This window comes from Micromys minutus (assembly GCF_963924665.1).
Source record: "Micromys minutus genome assembly, chromosome: 19".
Lineage (NCBI taxonomy): Eukaryota > Metazoa > Chordata > Mammalia > Rodentia > Muridae > Micromys > Micromys minutus.
In genome coordinates, this window is record NC_137954.1 from 28093826 (window position 1) to 28113159 (window position 19334).

Below are 19334 nucleotides of genomic sequence, written 5' to 3' on the forward strand. Positions count from 1 at the left end.
TTGATAACATCCCAGTTTAATTCACAATTCTTACTGACATACATCCATATAAATTTGAGGTTCCTTTTCTGAAAATACACTAGTTATTTATGCTTGTCTGTCACTGTATAAAATGTTGACAGAGAACACTTATAAACTCATACCACTATTTAAGCACACTTATTTTTTTTTAAAGCAAAGTGGCTCAAATGGAAACAAAGCTCAAAAAACTACACAAAAACCAAGTAAGATTAAAGTTGTTAATTTTACCGATCTGTGGGTCCCGTCTTTTATTATTTTTATTTATTTCTCAGACAGGGTGTCACTATATAGCCCAGGAAGGCCTGCTGGAGTTCCCGGCCCGTCATCACATCCAGCTTCTCCCTCTCAAACACCTGATACCCTCAGAGTTTAAACTCTTCTAATATTAAATGGAAGGCTGCCCTGGGTGGAGATATTGTCACAATAAGAGTCTAGAATCGAGAGGTATAAGGCAAGCAGATAGCACCACTGGATGCTGGCCATGCGCTCCAGTTAGACCAGGCTACCCAGGTTTGCTGGGCTCAGAGACTGACCTAGACCTTGTAGGTCATTCTTACTTTATTGGGTTTCCTTTTGTTCCATATTTGCTGTTCCACTATTTTGTAATTATGGCAAGATTTAGTTAGTCTAAGAATGCTTAGCCACACCTCAAACTGTCCGATTTAAATGTTTTTATCCTGCTGAACATATGCTTAATTTCCACCTACAATTATTTTAAAGATATACAGAAAGTCAGCCGAAAAGAGAGGTGGGGGATGGGACTGCCACCACCCTTGGGCATAGATAGCAGTAGTGAGTGAGTTGCTCAATGGAGACTGGTGGGTAGGACCAGCTAGTGAGTCTTCTCCAGGAAGGCCTTGCAGCACCTAAGGCATTGCTGATACACCACCATGATGTCAGAGTCGTTGCCATAGTAGAGATCCTCAGTAATGAGCTGTTTCTGTGGAATATGGCTCCAACGAAGTTCAGTTCTAGTTTTGCAGTTTTTAACTTGATTACTTTTTCTATTCAGATCTCTCAGATTGCTTTCATCCATACATAGTATATAATCGAGTGTAGCAAAGTCTTCTCTTGTAATCTGCCGTGCAGCGTGATACATGTGGATGCCATGTTTTCTCATGCAGTTCTGCCCTCGATAGTCAGGGGGGTTCCCCACTTCATAGGTGGATGTACCCGCACTGTCTATCCTCCAGTTATCTGAAACCTTTTCTTCAGTGACCAATTTTCTGAACACTGCTTCTCCAACAGGTAACCAGCAAATGTTACCGAGACCCAACCTCTGCCATGTTTCGGTGCTGACCCTGGCTCCCAGAAACCGGGTAGCTTTTCTGTCTTTTTTTAGAAAATAATTTCTGAAAAGGATTGTATCAGTTCATCGATTCTAGAACAAGACTCAAAATTGGCATCATTCTTACAAAAAAAAAAAGAAGCACTAAATAATTCTTTCATTAATCCAACCTTCACTAAGAATTTTAGAAGAATGGGAGAGAATAATACTGAGCTAGCTTCCCTGTGTCTTATTTTGTTTTGGTTTAAAACCAAACTTGAGGCTATCACTATGTAGTTCAGGCTAGCCTCAAACTGACAAGAGAGTCACTTGCCCCTGCCTCCCGAGTGCATGCGCCACCACACCTCTGCTAGCTTTTCTGGCTTTGATTACTTACCTTCTCTACCTCCTTTAAGAAGTCAGGAAACTCAAGGGGAGCCCATCTGTCCCCTTGAAAACATGGAGGAAGATCTGGGCTTTCAGGAAGTCTGAGGAATCCTTGTCCTTTCTCTCTCAGGCGCTGTCCCGCTGTCCCGCTGTCCCGCCTGAGTCAGAGCTCTGCCCTGCATGCTCAGGTGGTGATGTCATTGCCCTCGATCCAGGAATGAGGGCCTCAAGGAAAATAAAGAAGGAATAGAGGAAAATATCAATGCCATCCAAGAAGACGGGGAAAACAGGAGCTCAGCGTGCCTTGTCTTTAAATATCTGTTTCTTTTCTCTATGTGGCCTGTGAGGCTTTTTACTACCCAGATCTTTCCAAAAAAAAAAAAAAAAAAAAAAAAGTAGAGAAGCAAGCATGCAAGAGTTGTCCATTTCCTCTTCTGGAAAAATTGATGGATGACAATTGGCTAGGGTCATTCAAGACTTTAAACCCTAATGAGGTTTTAAATCCTAATGAGATTGTGTATGCCTGTTCTTCCCCCATGAACTAGTATGACAAAGGCAAGCTCACCTGGATGAGAATTGCACCTTTCTTGGAAAAGTCTTTCAGCATCTTGAGATCCTTTCTTCAAATCTCCACTGTTTTCAGAACCCTCCCTAGAAAGTAACTAGACAGAAATGCTAAAATCACAGTTACTTCGTGATTTCGAATATGATGGGGCTTTCCTTTGAACAATTTTCACAAGGTATAAACTTCTCTAAAAGAAAGGCAGCCTCTTGGATGTGGTGGTGTTGTTTTACTTGCTTTTATTTGTTTTGATGTTTCTAATGTGGTGATGGGTCCCCAAATCTAAGGACCATCTGGACATGGTGGCATAGGCTATCGAAGAACCTGGCATGGTGGCCTGCCTACAATCTCAGCTCCTAGAAAGTTGAGACAGTCTGGGCTACATATCAAAACCTTGCTTCAAAAATAGATAAACAGAGTCGGGCCTGGTGGCACACCCATTTAATTCCAGCACTCAGGAGGCAGAGGCAGGTAGATCTCTGAGCTTGAGTCTAGCCTGACCTATAGAGTAAGTTCTAGGACAGCCTTGGCTACACAGAGAAACTCTGTCTGGAAAACAAACAAACGAACAAAGGTCCTGGCGATAAATAGGTCTTGAAGAGATGCTTCAATGCTTAAGAGCATTTGCTGCTCCTGCAAAGAATCTGGGTTTGGCTCCCAGCCTCCACATGATGGCTCACAATCATCTGTAACTCCAGTTCCAGGACATCCAAAGACATTTTCTGACCTCCATAGCGACCAGGAGTGCATGTGATGGACATACATACACATAGACAAAAATTATACATATCAATAATATGTAAAATGGAGAAAATTAAATATAAATAGATAAGATGTGAGGGTTGCCTGAATTCTAAGAACCATTAAGCACAGTGAAGTTCCCAACTTGACACTAGGGATAGTCTGAGTCTCTGGGGTGAATCAAAGTTAAAGGTGTTACCAAACTGTGCACACAGATGCAGCGATATGTCTTTGACTAAGCAAAGAGGTTCTGCAGGTTTTCATGGACTCTGGGATAGTTGAGCTATTTTCCAAAGATTTAAGTCACAAAGCTTCTCCAGGTTATTAGAGCCCACAAAACACGAAAGGAAAGGGGATTTCAAATCCAGACTATTTAAAGTTATGGACAGCGTGTCTTCCTCTGAGTCCCTCTGAGTCACATAAGATTTAAGTTAACCTTGTCACTGTTTTTATTGCCATACCTAAGAAATTGTTGCCAAGATTGATGTCATGTATGAGGACAGCTCCATTCCTTAAAACATTTTAGGTGTGTTTATTTTATGTTCTGCTTCTGACTATTTTGCATGCATGGATATCTGCATACCATTTGCATGTCTAGTGCCCTCAGAGGTCACAAGAGGGCATTAGATCCCCTGAAACTGCAGTTATGAGTGGTTATGAACCACCACGTGGGTACTGGGATCTGAACTCGGGTCCTTCTGCAAGAGCACGCAGTGTTCTTAAACCTCAGAGCCATCTGGCCCCTTGCTTCATTCTGTTACACACAGATGTCTACTTAGCCCCAAACTATTTTATTTGTTGAAGAAATTGCATTTGTCCGCTAAGGGACTTGGAGCCCTTGTCAAAGGTGACTTGTTTACATTCATATATGTTGGAGTTTAGTTTTGGATACTCCACAGCACTGTCTTGGTTAATAGTTTGTCTTTGTAACAATACCACCTTTAGGGGATTGAACGGAGAGCTTTTAGCATGAGAGACAAGCATTCTACCACCGAGCTATGCCTCTATCCTGGTACCACACCTGGTACCACACCCTTTAGATCTCTGTAATTCTGGAACATGTGTTGGATTTAGAACTAATTCCTGAATACTACTCCTCTCCATGTAGACTTTCCCAAAATTGCTTAGGCTATCTGTTGACTCTTGGGATCTCATGATGAGATTTTCTGCTTCTGTGAAAAATATGTATATAGATACTTGGGGGTTTTATGGGGATTGTTTTGACAGTCTATGCCCTTAAATAAATGCAGTGGAGTTTCAAACATGTAATGGAATCTCCAAGGCAGCAGACAAGAGCTTACAGCAGAAGTTTGTAGATGCCTTTTTGCTCATTTTTGCTGTAAAATAAAATTATTATAGTGGAAATTTACACTGATAGCGTCACTGGACACAGTAGGAAAGACGGGACAATGGTTGCTTTATGATCATGCTCTTGCTAATAACAACAACAGTCATTACTGTAATATCATGCCACTTGCTTGCTTTTTGTGTTATAGAAAACATTTTATATCCCCTTACTTCATGTTACTGTGGTCCAAAGCAGCATTTCCCAAAGTTACGGTCTCTCAAAAAATTAATTCCTCAAGGGGGGGGGGGGTTTGATTTAACAAACTGGGAAACATTCCAAACCCCAGTCGATGGCCTGCACTTAAAAGCTGATTACTGAAGGCTCTGAGAAGCAATGTGGCACAGATGTAAAAAATTAGTTCAATGTTGTACAAACCAGTGTGTACCAAACATTTACAGACAGCGACAATTATTTTTAGTAAACCTTATGACTAAAGACACAAGAGCAGGGAATTTTAAATAAACGGTTTTTAGAGGATGGGTGGTAAGTTCCAAGATGTGAGGCAGGACTGAGGATGAATTGTCCCTTCTGCATCGGCTACACACTGGGAGTGAGATTCAGAAGGCAGAGAGATCTGGATGGACTGGTAGCAATAGAGACTGAGCAATTCCTTTTCTAAGCTCTTTACATCTCTGGAAAACTAGGCACCAACTCTAAGGTTACCAGGACTTCGAAAGAAAGAAGACAAAGGTTCTGAAGGAGAACATGTCAGACATACTCTGTGAGGTGGGGTCTTCTCAACTGCCTCTATAGATGAGGATGATTTTGTAATATTTCCCTAGGACAGAAGTCAGAAACAAATCACCTTTCACCTGTCATGCTTAATCACAATTAGTTGTTTATGTATTTTTCCCTTCCAACTATGATGCAGTCTTCCTCCTAATTTATTTCATTTCTAACAAATGGCATCTTCCAAAACATCGTAAGACTTCAAAACCCTTTAGAGAATGTATTATTTATCTTTCTGGCCACAGAGATTCCTTTAGAGTCATTACAATCCATCAACGGTGCATTTGCAGGCTTTAATAATAAACAGATTTGGTTTTCAGGAGACTGAGGCAGCTGTAAAGAGCAAACCCATTAGGGTCTTTCGTATCTCTCATCAGAGTGCGGGGGTGAGGGACTCACGTCAGCCATCCCACAGCTCACGGGCCTGAAGCTTATACAATTCCGGAGGCCCCTTTTCAGAAGAATGATTTAAATTACTAAGTAAGAAGAAATATTAAATGTTGATGTAGCATGCTAACATAAAGCACCATCATAAGAAAATGTTGGAAACTGACACATTCTAGAAAGGTCCTCAAAACTCTAGAAAAACCAACCTGTGTACTGTCCAGTTACCGTTCCCTCTTCCACAATACGACTACGTGTCTGCCAACTATTTGGTGACCCAGACGTAAGACAGTGATTTTTCTGTCACACTTTATTCATCAAGACCGGACGGAGCGAACACTGTTTTCTCTGGTTTGATGCACCTAAGATGCTTCTTAGAGTCTGACTGCAGAAGGCTTTGTCCTGACCAACTGTTGACCTTGTCACATATTCGTGTTTAATTAAACAGCTCTCAATAGGCTTTCACAGATGAGCTAAGAGATCTCAAGACCACTCGGGGTTTGGCTGATTTTCTTTTTAGTCTTGTTTCATCTTATTGTGTTTGCTCTTTTTTAAAATAATGCTTTTCGAGTTTTGGAAATTATGATATAATTACATCATTTCTTCCCTTCCTTTTTCTCCCTCCAACCCCTCCCATGTACCCCTATGCTTTCAAATTCATGACTTCCTTTTCTTTAATTGTTTTACATACACAACACACAGAGAGATATGTTCTTAAATACACAAATGACCCCTCAGTGTTGGCTAAGCAGTCGGGAGGTCATTCCCTGGGAAAGACTGTTTCTCCCACTCCGCAGCTTCCCTTAGCTCCCTGTAGTTCTCCGTGTAGGGTGGAGGCCTTGTGCGCTTTCCCCTTTCCATGTTAGTGGATTTCTTAGTGTCATGGCTTTTCAGGTCTTGTTTTGGTTTTGCTTATTATTAGACCAAGTCTCACCACATAGCTTTGGCTCTCCTGGAACTCATTATGTATGACAAGGTGGCCTTGAATCCGCAGATACCCACCTGCCCCTGCCTCCGAGTACTAGGATCAAAAGCACGAGCCCCCACCGCCAGCTCTCCTCTTTATTACTTACGTGTGTCTGTGCGCGCCTGTGTGAGTTTATACGTACCACGTGTATGGAGGAACCTGAGAAAGCTTGGTCCTCTAAAAGAGCAGTAAGCTCTCTTGGCGATGGAGGCTTCTCTCCAGCCATTATTCCGTGTGTTTGTCTGTGTGAATATGAGGGTGGGTGCCCACAGAGGTCAGAAGAGCTAACTGGATTCCCTGGAACCAGTGTACATAAGGGGTTATGTACACTGGGATCCAAACTCTAATCCTCAAAGCAGGTCAGCAAAGCACTCTTCACCACAGAACCAACTCTTCAGCCCCATCACAGCGTGTGATCTTAAGCACTCTGTCTGAACTCATGGCCCTCACTGACCACCTTTCATTTCTTTCTCTCTCCCCACCCCCCCCTCTCTCTTTCTCTTTCTTTTATATGAGTACACTGTAGCTGTCTTCAGACTCACCAGAGAAGAATCAGATCCCATTACAGATGGGATCTGTGATGTGGTTGCTGGGAATTGAACTCAAGACCTCTGGAAGAGCAGTCAGTACTCTTAACTGCTGAGCCATCTCTCCAGCCACCCCCCCCCCCCCACACCTTTTCTTTGTTGTCCCTGATGCTGTGGCATCATAGGAAGTGAAGTTGAATCTGACACTTGCATTTCTCAAAGTTGGGTGAGCAAGCTCAGATGGTGGTTGGATTGTAACCGGAAGCTATTTTATGTCAGGGCAGCTAGCAGTGGCAAAACTACGAATTGCCTCTGGACCACATCATTATCCCACCAAACCAAAGCTATTGGTATCTTCATCACTGTTCCTAGTCATGGCCCAAAACTATTGTTGATGTCGTGCTTCCCGTGCCACTCAAGGCAGGGCTAATATAGCTAAAGACCAATTGACGGAGAAAGAGAGAGTTTGCAGAATTTGCATTTACGGTGTCACGCTGCTGTAACTAAAGGATACAAGTCCAGGTTCAGCAAGGAGCCTTTAAGCTCCATTACTTTTGGGATAAATCCACTCCTAGTTCAAATTTAAATTTCTTCCTCCGGATGTTAGCTCTGCTTTCAGAAGTGTAACACTTACATTTCGAAGTTAAGAAACAGCTCTGTGGAGAAACACAGTGCCAATGCGTGGGAGGCATGCGCATGTCTGTTCCAGCTGGCCAATGTATTAAATCTAATAAAACAATTACTTGGCATTTTTGTGGATCAGTGAATCTTAAATCTGGCTGGGGATTAAGTAAATCTATGTAACTTTTTAAAAATATACAATTCCTTGGCTAGAAGTTCAGAAATCCTGATTCTGTGGGTCTGGAATCTTGTGTGGTAAACTTGAGTTTTCTGTGCTGCCAAGGCTGAAGATCACTGATGGGAAAGAATATTAGAATATTTGGACCAATGCCTATAGTCCCATGGCTCCACAGGAGGGAGCAAAGGGAGAACCTACTAGAGAGGTTCTGACTTAGAGAAACGGGAAACAGTGGGCTTCCCATTCAATGGAGACTAGACTAGTGGACTAGAAGGTGGATTAAGATTACCTCCACTTTATATATATATATATATATATATATTTCAGGGACTGGTGGAATGGCACAGTGTGTAAAGGTCCCTACCGCCAAGCCAAAAAAGTCTCTGTTTCATCTATGTGGTTGTCTTAGTTAGGGTTCTATTTCTGTGAAAAGACACCATGACAAAGGCAATTCTTACAAAGGAAAACATTTAATTTGAGGCTGGTTTACAATTCCGAGGTTTAGTCCATTATTGTCATGGCATAAAGCATGATAGCTGTGTGTAGACAGACATGTTGCTGGAGAAGGAGTTGAGTGTTCTACATCTTGATCCACAGGCAGCAGAAGAGGACTGTGTGTCATACTAGGCATAGCTTGAGCATTTATGACCCCAAAGCCCGTCTCCAGTGACACACTTATCCCAACAAGGCCACACACAGTCCAACAAGGCCACACCTCCTAAGTATCACTCCCTATAGCCAAGCATTCAAACAGTTGAGTCTATGGGACCACACTTATCAAACCACCACAGCGGTCAAAGGAGAGAATCAACTCTTGTAAGTGTCCCCTTTACATGTGCACTGTGACATGCACACCTACATACGGACACCACATACAAATGTAATAAAAATTTATATATAATAAACTGGGCTGGAGAGATGGCTCAGCAGTTAAGAGCACTGACTTCCAGAGATCCTGAGTTCAATTCTCAGCAACCATGTGGTGGCTCACAACCATCTGTATCAGGATCACATGCCCTCTTCTGGTGTGTATGAAGACAGTGACAGTGTGTGTGTGTGTGTGTGTGTGTGTGTATCTTAGGGAGAAAAGAAAAACCCATTTCAAGCTATTTTTAACAAAAGGCAGTTTACTGACTCATGGGACTGTAATGTCCATCCAGCAGGGTTAAATTGATGTTTAAAATAACTTGACACCTCTCTCTCTCTCTCTCTCTCTCTCTCTCTCTCTCTCTCTCTCTCTCTCTCTCTCTCTCTCTCTCTTTCTCTTCCTCCCTCCCTCCCTTTCTCTCCCTCCCCCTCCCCTCCCTCTCCCTCTCCCCCCCCCATCTCTCTGCATGTGTAGATGTGTGTGTGTGGATGTGTGAGTGTGTGTGTGTGTGTGTGTGTGTGTGTGTGTGTGTGTGTGTGCTCCTACTTGCAGGTAAAGATATAAACTCTCAGCTACTGCTCCAGAGTCACACTGCCTCTAAATTTAGGGTCATGAAAAGAAAGGAGTAGGGAATCTTCATCTGTAGTTTGGTAAAGCCACTGAGGTCATGTATGTGACTAGGGAGACCCTTCACAGAGGTTCCGAGAGGTCATTGTATGAAGCTGTGAAAGTGAAGCCTGGACTGGGTTGGAGATCTCAAGGTGTTGGATATGCCAGAGCCTTAGGATATTTATCAAGGAGGTGTGAAGCCAGCCCACAAGACAGAAGTTCATTGTAGTCAGCTAAGTTAGAAGCAAGGAGCCATCTTAGTCCATTGAACATGGATCTGCAAGATTCAGAGTTTGTCCTGCTGGATTTTAGTTTTGCTTTGGTCCTGTATTTCCTCATATGTTCCCTTTTGAAATGATAACGTATATTCTGTGTCAATTGTATACTGGAAGCATGTGGTTAGATTTTTGCTTCTACAGAACTTACAATTAAGAGATTGTGTTGACTCTCAGAATACACTTTGAACTTTAAAACAGTGTTGAAGCTGTAAAAGACTATGGTGAATTTTGAAGTTAGTTAAGTGCAGTATGCATTATTATATGGCCACGAGCCTATGGGGGCCAGGGAGTGGAGTGTGATGATTTGTATGAGAATGGCTCCTGTAAGTCCATATCTTTGAATGTCTGGTCCCAAGTTGGTAGAGCTGTTTAGGAAGGATTAGAAGGTATGACCGTGTTGGAAGAGGGGGGTCTCACTGCATCTGGGAATTGAGGTTTTAAAGCCTGTGCCTTTCCTGGTTTGCTCGTTGCCCACCCCCCTCTGCCTCCTACTTGGGGATCAGGATGATGTAAACTCTCAGCTACCATTCCAGTATCTGTCTTCTTGCCTGCTGCTAGGCTGCCCATCATAATGATCACAGGCACATCCTTTGAAACTGTAAGCCTTCAGTAAACTATTTTAGTTCATTGTCTGGTTTATTCATAGCATCCAGATGGGTGGTTGGCTGTGACTACCCCAAGGAACACTGTAGGTGCCTCAGCCTTAGTGAGCTTGTGATTAGAAAGGGTGGTAATCATCATAAGAAAAACTGTGACTATTGGCAGCAATGACTTACAAGACGATGGTTTCCATAATATCTGGAGCCACTTATAACTGAGAGTAGACTCATTTGGCTGACTTCTCAATGTGATTGGCCACTTTGGTTCCACAGACCTAAGGCACTGCTTCTGACATTGGTGACCATGAAGATGATATAGGAACTCTTCACTGTAGAAGAGCTCAACTTACTGTTTGGATCAGGTTCCTGTAAACAGCTCCCTTAGTCTCACATAGGAGCAAGTCTAACGGTCCAAACTCAGGTCTCCAATCACAGGAGGCTAGGTAGAGAGCCAAAGCCACCTGTGTGGGCTCATGCATGCCAGGAATACCAACACACAGGAGGTGGAGACAGAAGAATTAGAAACTGAAAACCAACCTAGGCTACGTGAAGAGACACTGTCTCATCCCCCAACAAAAATCTCCCAACTCCCAAGACCAAGGCAAAGCCAAACAATGCAAAATAAATAAAAGTAGACAATGGTGCCATTTCTGAGAGTGTGGGGGACTGAGGGTTTTCCTTACAGTCGCTTTTAAAAATTAATATTTATTCCTTGCCAATTTCATACATGTATCTATATATTTTTCTCCTAATCCCCTCTCCCACTCCTTCCTGAATCCCCCCACCACGTGCCATGTGCCTTTCCACCTTCATCTAACAGTTTTGACCAAAACCAGATGGCTGGAACTACCCACGACGTCACTGATCCCAGTGACTGTGGGGCAGAGCCCAGCAAACAGCATTCTCAATTCGTAACACATGGTCACCATCATGAAATGTACTTCCCATTTAGGTCCTTTTGGGCACCTAAAAAACTAAAGATGTGGTATACCCAAAGGTGGGCCTGATGTATCCACAGTCAAGGGAGACTTGTTCAACTCTAAGGAAGTTTAGCAGCCCCCTGAGTATGGCTCACAGCTCTCCCTCTGAGGGCCAGAGGTCATGCTTTTTCCTGTGGCCGGGATCTACTCTGAGGATATGGATCCAGCTTTTCTGCCCAATTTGAGACAGTTTTAGTAAACAAGTTTTGATTGATCCCTTCCTTCCAGTAGCGGACTCTGGATGTTCATTGAACTTTGTCTTTTCTGCTTCCTCTAGCTTCTCTTCCTTTACTTCTTCCTCCACCCTCCCCTCCTCCGCCCTCTCCACTCCTAGGCCTTCTTTTCATGGTGTGGGTGGTTAGGTAGAGAGGGCCAACTTAGGGCCTTGCTCTTCTTAGGCACTGAGCTACATCCTCAGACTCCAGTTCTGCCTCTTCTGAATCCTTTCACAGATATTGGTCTCTAAGAAATGTCCCGTATGCCAAATTCTGTTTTACGTTCAGCTTCCAGAAAAAAACAACTTGTGATACGCTTTATCAGCTTTTAGTATCATGTGCCCATTAGCAGTAAAAGGGAGCAGAAAGCTTGCAAACATTTTAATTAGTTAAGAAAAAAAAGACACAAGCTACTTTGTTCATTTCTTTCTCTAAAAAACAAAAAACAAAAAAATAAGGGCACTCACTACATTAAAATTATTATAAAATTATTTGGATAATAATCAAATATGTCATGAAAGAGTTGATACTAGGTTGACATAGTTCTTGCACAAGTTTTTGTAAAATGCTGATATTTTTTCATTAAAAAATGTTGCTTTTATTAAGAATTAAAGTCAGGACTGGACACAGGGCTTAATGCTTAAGAGCACTGGCTGCTCTTCCAGAAGACCTAGTTCTGTTTCCAGCACCGACCTGCAGCTCTCAACCATCCCTAACTCCAATTCCAGCAGATCCAACATCCTCCTCTGCTCTTGGTGGGTAGTGCATGCACCCGTTGCACACACATAGGTGCAGGCAAACACTCACACACATAAAGTGATAAATCAACACTAAAAAAAAAAATCAGAGTAGAGGGCTGGGAAGAGGGCTCACTCAGTAAAATACTTGCTGTGTAATCTTGAGGACCTGAGGTTGATTCTCCATAAGTACTGAACGGGCAGTCTTTACATTGGGGAGGTAAATACAAGAGGATTTACTAGTAGCCAGCCTGGAAGAATCGGCAAGCTACAGGTTCAGTGAGAGACCCTGTCCAAAAAATAAAGCAGAGATGGGTTCAGGACATGGCTCAGTGGATAATGCCTACTCCTCAAACATGAAGACTTCAACTGATGGATCTGAATCCCCAAAAGCAAGGTGACTTTAACTACAGCGTCTTAGGAGGACAGAGACAGAGGGATTCCTGGGGCTTGCTCATTGACAACCCAGGTCCAGATTTTCTGAAAGAACATGTCTTAAGAGAATAAGGCAGAGAGTGACAGATCAGCATATCTGGTGACCATTGTGCATGTGGATGGGACACACCCACCCACACACACACACACATACACACACACACACCCAAAAGTAGCAAAGAACATTTTCACTGATTTGAATAAACCTTGAAGACCATGTAGATTCACAAGATTTTGTGCTGATAAAGAGAATTTTCTTTAATTAAATATCTGTTTTTGCCTCTCGTTTATTATATTTTGAAATTTTTATTTATTCACTTTACAACAAATATTTATTTTATTTTTAATTGTGTGTCTATGTGTGTGAGTATACGCCACATGTGATGAACTGCTTCTGTTCAGAGGAGCCATGGCTTCCACCATGTTTCAGATTTGAAAATTTACATGAAGAGCACATCCACTTTCACAGAATATGGAAAACACAACCTTTATCTTTCTGCCGGGTTGGTTTTGCTGTTGTTTCTAGGGAAGGTGAAACACGGCCTTTTTACCTCGCCTAAGTTGGTCTTCAATTCCTAATCTTCCGGCATGCACCTCTTGTGTGCTGGGATTCTTAGCGTTCGCCAGCCCAAAGAGGTAGCTTTGGCTCTCTACTCAGCCTCCTGCGATTAAAGACCTGACTTTGGATGTTGGACTGGCTCAGGCGAGAGTCGTATAGCACTGCTTGCAAGCAGCTACATAGAGCTGCAGATCAACAGAGCACTCCTATGCCACCCTTCACAAGTATGGTGTTTGCCATTTGTGTGGTGGTCTGCAGAGGCCAAAAGAGGTGATCAGATATCCCGGAGCAGGACTCACAAGAGCTTGTGAGCCACCCGAGGTGGGCACTGGGAACCAGACTTGAGGTCCTTCTCATGTGCAACAAGCATTCTTAACCACGAAGCCATCTCTAATCATTGACTTCTCAGAAGTTTGCTGCCTGTGACGTTAAAGTAGTTAATTTGAATTTCCTATGAGTTGTTTCTCTTGGGAAGATTTGGCCCAGTCTTTCAGGTGTGGTGCTCTGAAATGTCACAGTGACATGGCTGAGTTTGTGTCTTTAAAATTGACCAAAAACACTAGCACTTATGATCTATGAAGGAGAAAACAAAGTATGGCAAAAGACAAAACAAAACAAACAAACAAAAAAAAAAACAACAACAACAACAACAACAAAAAAAAAAAAAAAAAAAAAAAACCCATGGGACTTAAAAAACTCTTCCTGTCTCCTAAAGGCTGCATGCTGATTTTATTAACCAAGTATGTTGATCATCTGCGTCTCTTAAGCTTCTCCTATTTTCCAGTTTCTTAGGGTTTTATTACTGCTGGTATTGCTCTTTCAAAAATTCCCTTGATTTTATTTTCCAATAATTATATGGAATTAAAAATGAGTACTACCAAATTGTTCTGATTCTCAAGACGTCTCTTTTGTTTCACTATTGTCCTGATCGTCTTATATTTATTTGGTCTGTATTTATTTTTTATTTGGTCCTGGGCTCTCCACATGCTCTGAGTATAAAAGTCAACATGCCCAGGTTAGGTGACCAGAAAGGTATTTGTGAATACAAATGTCTCTTGTCTGTTTTCTCTCCCCATCAAAGAGATGAGAGGGACCCACAAGTCTCCCGTGACTATTCTTTTCTACTACTGAGAGAATATGCTGAACTCTGTCCTCAGTAAACACAATTATCCTTCTATTGGCATTTCTGTTTCAGGGCACAGCCATCACTGATTAAAGTGTATGTTATCGAACCATCAGGATTCGACTAGGGGAAAAGCAATAGATGGACAATTCATTAATCAATTATTGCCACAAACTCAAACCATCCCAACAAGTGATATCAGCTATGTAATTTTTCTCCTATAAAAATGCAACGGTTTTGCCATTTCTCAACTTATGTTTTCAGAGTATGAAGTCTTAAAAGACTGATGTTTTCTGACGTCCAGTTAAATCAAATATATGTTACTGTTTCTAAATCCTCCTTCACAAAAGTGACTGCTATGTATGTAAATTGGGGAAAATATGTGACTCCTGGCTCTCCAAATGGGAGCTATGTAGGATAGGTGTTACATCTCAATCCACCCTAAGGAAGAAGAGATGTTAGTGGTAGTGAGGCCAAATGATGAACTTCTTAAGGGTAACAGTTGGTTTTTAATTTACAAAATGATTGCTGGGTGGAGGATCCAGAGTATCTAGGCAGAAGCAATAGGCTTCCATTTCAAGCAGTAGAGAGCTGGGGGCCAGGGAAGTATTGTGCCTTGTTCCTTTAATTACTAATGGAATTAATTACTAGATATAAACTGGCTATGTATAGAAACCTTGATACAGGCACAGCAATGAGAAAATCTGGGGACTTGTGAGGGCCCAGCACACTGGGCTGACATAAACATTTATCAGTTAATATCCATTTCCTCAATATGTTCTTTTCCCAATAAACTACTAGTGTGCTTTTATTTTTTATAATGTTTCATAGGCTGAGCATTTCCCTGTGACAGTCAAAGAAAGGATGAACAATTCTTCAGAAACATTAGTCATTTAGTCCAGGTAGTTTTGAATAAAAGCATTCATTCAGAAGCTCAAATGAATTTTGCCAAATAAAGAAAAACTAAGAATAAGAAATGTATGCCCAATACTCAAATGATCAGCCCATGATTTACCTTTGACTTTTTTTTCTGACCACCTCTACAACAGAAACACAGAGTAGGCAAGGATTTAGGTATGAGGGATCTAAGGAAAAGCATGTCTTGTTAGCTGTCTCCTGATGGTCAGAAGTCCTCTTTGCAGCTTTGAAGCACCTATGTTCTACTCCCAGTATTTGAAAGTAATGTGACAGCACTCTTTCCTAATTGCCATATATGCTCACAAACAAAGGCTCTGCATCCTAAAAAAACCAAAACAACAACAAAAACAAAAACAAAAACCTTGATGTCATAATATCATTTGAATTTAGTGTGTGAGTGTGTGTGCACGTGCATGAGTGAACGTGTAGACATATGCCTTTGTGCTTTCACGTGCTATGGTACACGTGTGAAGTTGGTAGACAACGTTATGGAGTCAGCTTTTTTCTCCCACTTTTGTGTGGGTTCTGGGGAAGGAACTCAGGTGTTTGAGCTTGCTCAGCAAGCACCTTTACATACTGAGCTATCACTTTTCCCCCTAGTTTCTTTCCTTAAAACAAACAAACAAACAAACAAACGAAAAACTTTTAAAAGATTTATTTTATATTTATGGGTGCTCTATCTGCATGTACACCTGCATGCCAGAAGAGGGCATCAGATAGAAATCCAGATGGTTCTGAGCCACAATGTGGTTGCTGGGAATTGAACTCAGGACCTCTGGAAGAACAACCAGTTCTCCTAACCACTCTCCAGCCCCAAATTGTGGCTTCTAACACTTCTCCTTCCTCGTAAAACTTTCAGAGGATCCTGGGAAATTTTGCTCCTAAAGAGATTTAGTGCATCATGATTTGGAGACAAAAACAAAACAAAAACGAACCAACCAACCAAAAAACCAAAGAACCAAAACCCTCACCATACCTCATAAAGATGCCGTCTATCTCCTAGATGTGTCCGAACTTCTTTAAAGTTCTCACCCACTGGGTTGCTATGCCCCATTCTTCTTTAAGTCCAGGACCCCATCCACGAAGTGTGCCATCTTTTTCTTTGTCATATTAATTTCTGCATGAGCTATCTAGATCTATCAAGATAACCGAGACAAATCTGTCACCCTGTAAGACAGATGCACTTGAAATATAAGCAAAATCAGTTAAAAAAAATATCTGCGGGCCTAGAGAGCTACTAGCCATATCCTTGCCAAGGTGATACTGGGCAAGGAAGCCATTTTCCTGAAAGTGAAAATCTCAGTTTTTAATGTAAGGATGTAAGGCACAATGATTTTATAAAATGTTCTATCTAAATTATATTCTTTATCTCAAGGATCCAAGCAGAGCAGGAGAAGCTGAAAAGCCAAAGAAATCAAATCCTAAACTAGGATAGGACAGAAACGATCAATCATTTCAGTCCCGAAGTTAGAGCCCATTTATGAAACTCAACATGCAATTAGAGATGCTGAGGTGAAAATTCAGACAACTCTACCAGGGAAACAGGGAGTTGAGGCCACTATAGAAATAATGAACATAAATTCTTCATCGTTGATTTAGAAAACTGGGAAGACATTCTTTAGGCTTTGTGGTTACAGGAGTAAATGAAGTAAGTGGACACATAAAAGGTCAATTATCACATGTATCATGATAAACTAGTCACATTTTATATGTGTTTATGGGTATGTGAACATATGTCCTAGTGCACATGTATGCATGTGTACATGTGTGTGGAGACCAGAGGCCAATGTTGGATCTCTTTTTCACTCACCCCACCACACCCAGCCCTAAGCTTTTCTTTGGTTCCTTTTCACAAAATGAAAACTTAGCTGAGTGGGGTCTTGTCCTGAGGTCACCAATCCCTTTAATCTTGGTTCTCCTTTACTTCTTCAAATGTAGTTTTTTTGTTATATTTTCTTGCTTAGATTGCTCCTTTTCATGATAGATCTGCATAAGCATGGCCACTAAACAGAGAAACAAAGTCAATGCCAGGCTCTCAGAAAATCTTCACTGCCAATGCTATTAATCTTAAACTCTTCCATTTAGCCTGAAGCAGGTTTTCTTCTTTTCTTTTTTCCTTCCTTCCTTTTTCCTTCATTCTGACCTTCCTTCCTTCTTCGTTCCTTCCTTCTTTCCTTCTTTCTTTTCTTTTTTCTTCTTTTTTACAAAGGTAAAAGACAGCCACATTCTTTGCCAAAATATCACAAGAACAATGTCTAGGCTATATATTAATATTCTTCTTCTTTGAAAAATCTTGAATCAGGCTCCCACAGTTCAATTAAATTCTCTGAAACACTGTCTTCCATGATCCTAGTAGGATGGCCAATTAATCCCTGCATAGAATGTCCAATCGCTTTTCTAGTTCTAAGTCCCACAGTGTTCTGTACTTGGTAAATGCTCCTGAGGGAGGTATTGACACAGGTGATAGAGGATAATCACAAGCTGTACCCATTGACCAAACACAGGACATCACAGGGATTGAGTTTCCAAATTTATAAAAAGGGCCACTGCTGACACAGCAACAGGCTGGCTCCTGAAATGATTATCAAATAGACCTGTGTTGCAAGACCAGTGGCCTATAACAAAAGAAAAATTGCAGGCACTTGAACAGGTACAAGAGCAGCTAGAGTCTGCTCCCACTTTAAAAATGGAGGGTGATAATGAATTTAAGAGCAGTGAACAAAGTAATGCAACCGGTGGGTCCTTTATGGTTTGAACTTTCTTTACCATCTTTGTTACCAAGGTCATGATCTATAATAATAATTGACTTGAAAGACTGCTTTTTCAAGTACACTTGCATGCAAAAGATAGGGAAAGGTTTGCTTTCTCAGTACCTACTCTGAACAACAGTGGTCCAATAAAAAGGAACCTCTGGAAGGCACTTCCACAGGAAATGTTACATAGTCCAACTTTATATCCAGATTTTGTACAACAACTACTAGAAATAGTGCATAGGCAATTTTTTTTCAATCTACCATTTATCATTACATGGATAACATTTTGTTGGCTGATTCTAATGAAAATTTTAGAGAAAATGTTTAAAGAAACACAAAGAATTCTGCCATGCTGGGAGTTACAGATTGCTCCAGAAAAAAAAAGTATAAAAACCAGATTCACTTAGTTATTTGGGTTATAAAATCAGTCAACAAAAATTTGACCACAAAAGGTACAGATATGTAGGAACCAATTGCAAACTCTTAATGATTTTCAAAACTGGATAGAATATATTAACTGGCTGAGAGCTATATTTGATTAAGTACTTATGAGTTAAGTAATTTGTTTCAAACATTACAAGTAGGTCCAGATTTGAATAGTCCAAGATGTCTAACAACTGAAGCAGAAAAAGCAATAACTCTTACAGAACAAAGACTGCAAAATGCATATGTGGATGAAATTGATCCTAAACTTGATTGTATTTTGGTCATTTTTTCCTTAACTCATTCTCCTACTGGGCTAATTAGCTATTATGAAATAGTTTTTCTTAGTTCATAAATAAAGTAAAAAATTGAAGGAATATATAGAAAAGATTTCTGAATTAAATATAAAACGTAGAATAAGACCACATCAGTTGTCAGAAAAAGATTCCACTGAAATTGTAGTACCTCTTACTAATGTTGAGATTATGTCATTATAAATGATTGTCTTAGTCAGGATTTCTATTCCTGCACAAAACACCATGACTAAGAAACAAGTTAGGGAGGAAAGGGTTTACTCATCTTACACTTCCATATTGCTGTTCATTACCAAAGGATGTCAGGACTGGAACTCAAGCAGGTCAGGAAGCAGGAGCTGATGCAGAGGCCATGGAGGGATGTTACTTACTGGCTTGCTTTCCCTGGCTTACTCAGCTTCTTTCTTATAGAACCCTGGTCTACCAGCCCGAAGATGGCACCGCCCTCAATGAGCTGAACCTTTCATCTTGATCACTAGTTGAGAAAATGCCTTACAGCTGGATCTCATAGAGGCATTTTCTCAACTGAGTCTCCTTTCTCTGTGATAACTCCAGCTTGATGCAAAACCAGCCAGTACAGTGATCAATGGAAGTTTGGCAAAGAGCTTGTAGTGACTAGTTGGGAGAAATTAGTAACAAATATCCAAAAAGCAATCACATACAGTTTAGAACTCATTGTATTCCATTTATAGTAAAGAGAACACCAATTCCATAGGTACTAACATTCTATGAAGATGTGAATAAGACGGGGATGGCAGCTTACAAGTCAGACAAAATAAGCAAGGTGACCA

General features: G+C 41.2%; 1 protein-coding gene across 1 annotated transcript; it reads right to left on the reverse strand.

Annotated features, from left to right (window-relative positions):
* Positions 1 to 853: 853 nt before the first annotated feature.
* Positions 854 to 6632, reverse strand: LOC308433226 (low molecular weight phosphotyrosine protein phosphatase-like; the record flags this gene model as incomplete). Its single annotated transcript, XM_080933246.1, has 3 exons — positions 854 to 1353; positions 2241 to 2337; positions 6549 to 6632. The coding sequence occupies 3 exons, from the start codon at positions 6630 to 6632 to the stop codon at positions 854 to 856; spliced, it is 681 nt and encodes a 226-aa protein (XP_080789372.1).
* Positions 6633 to 19334: the final 12702 nt, after the last annotated feature.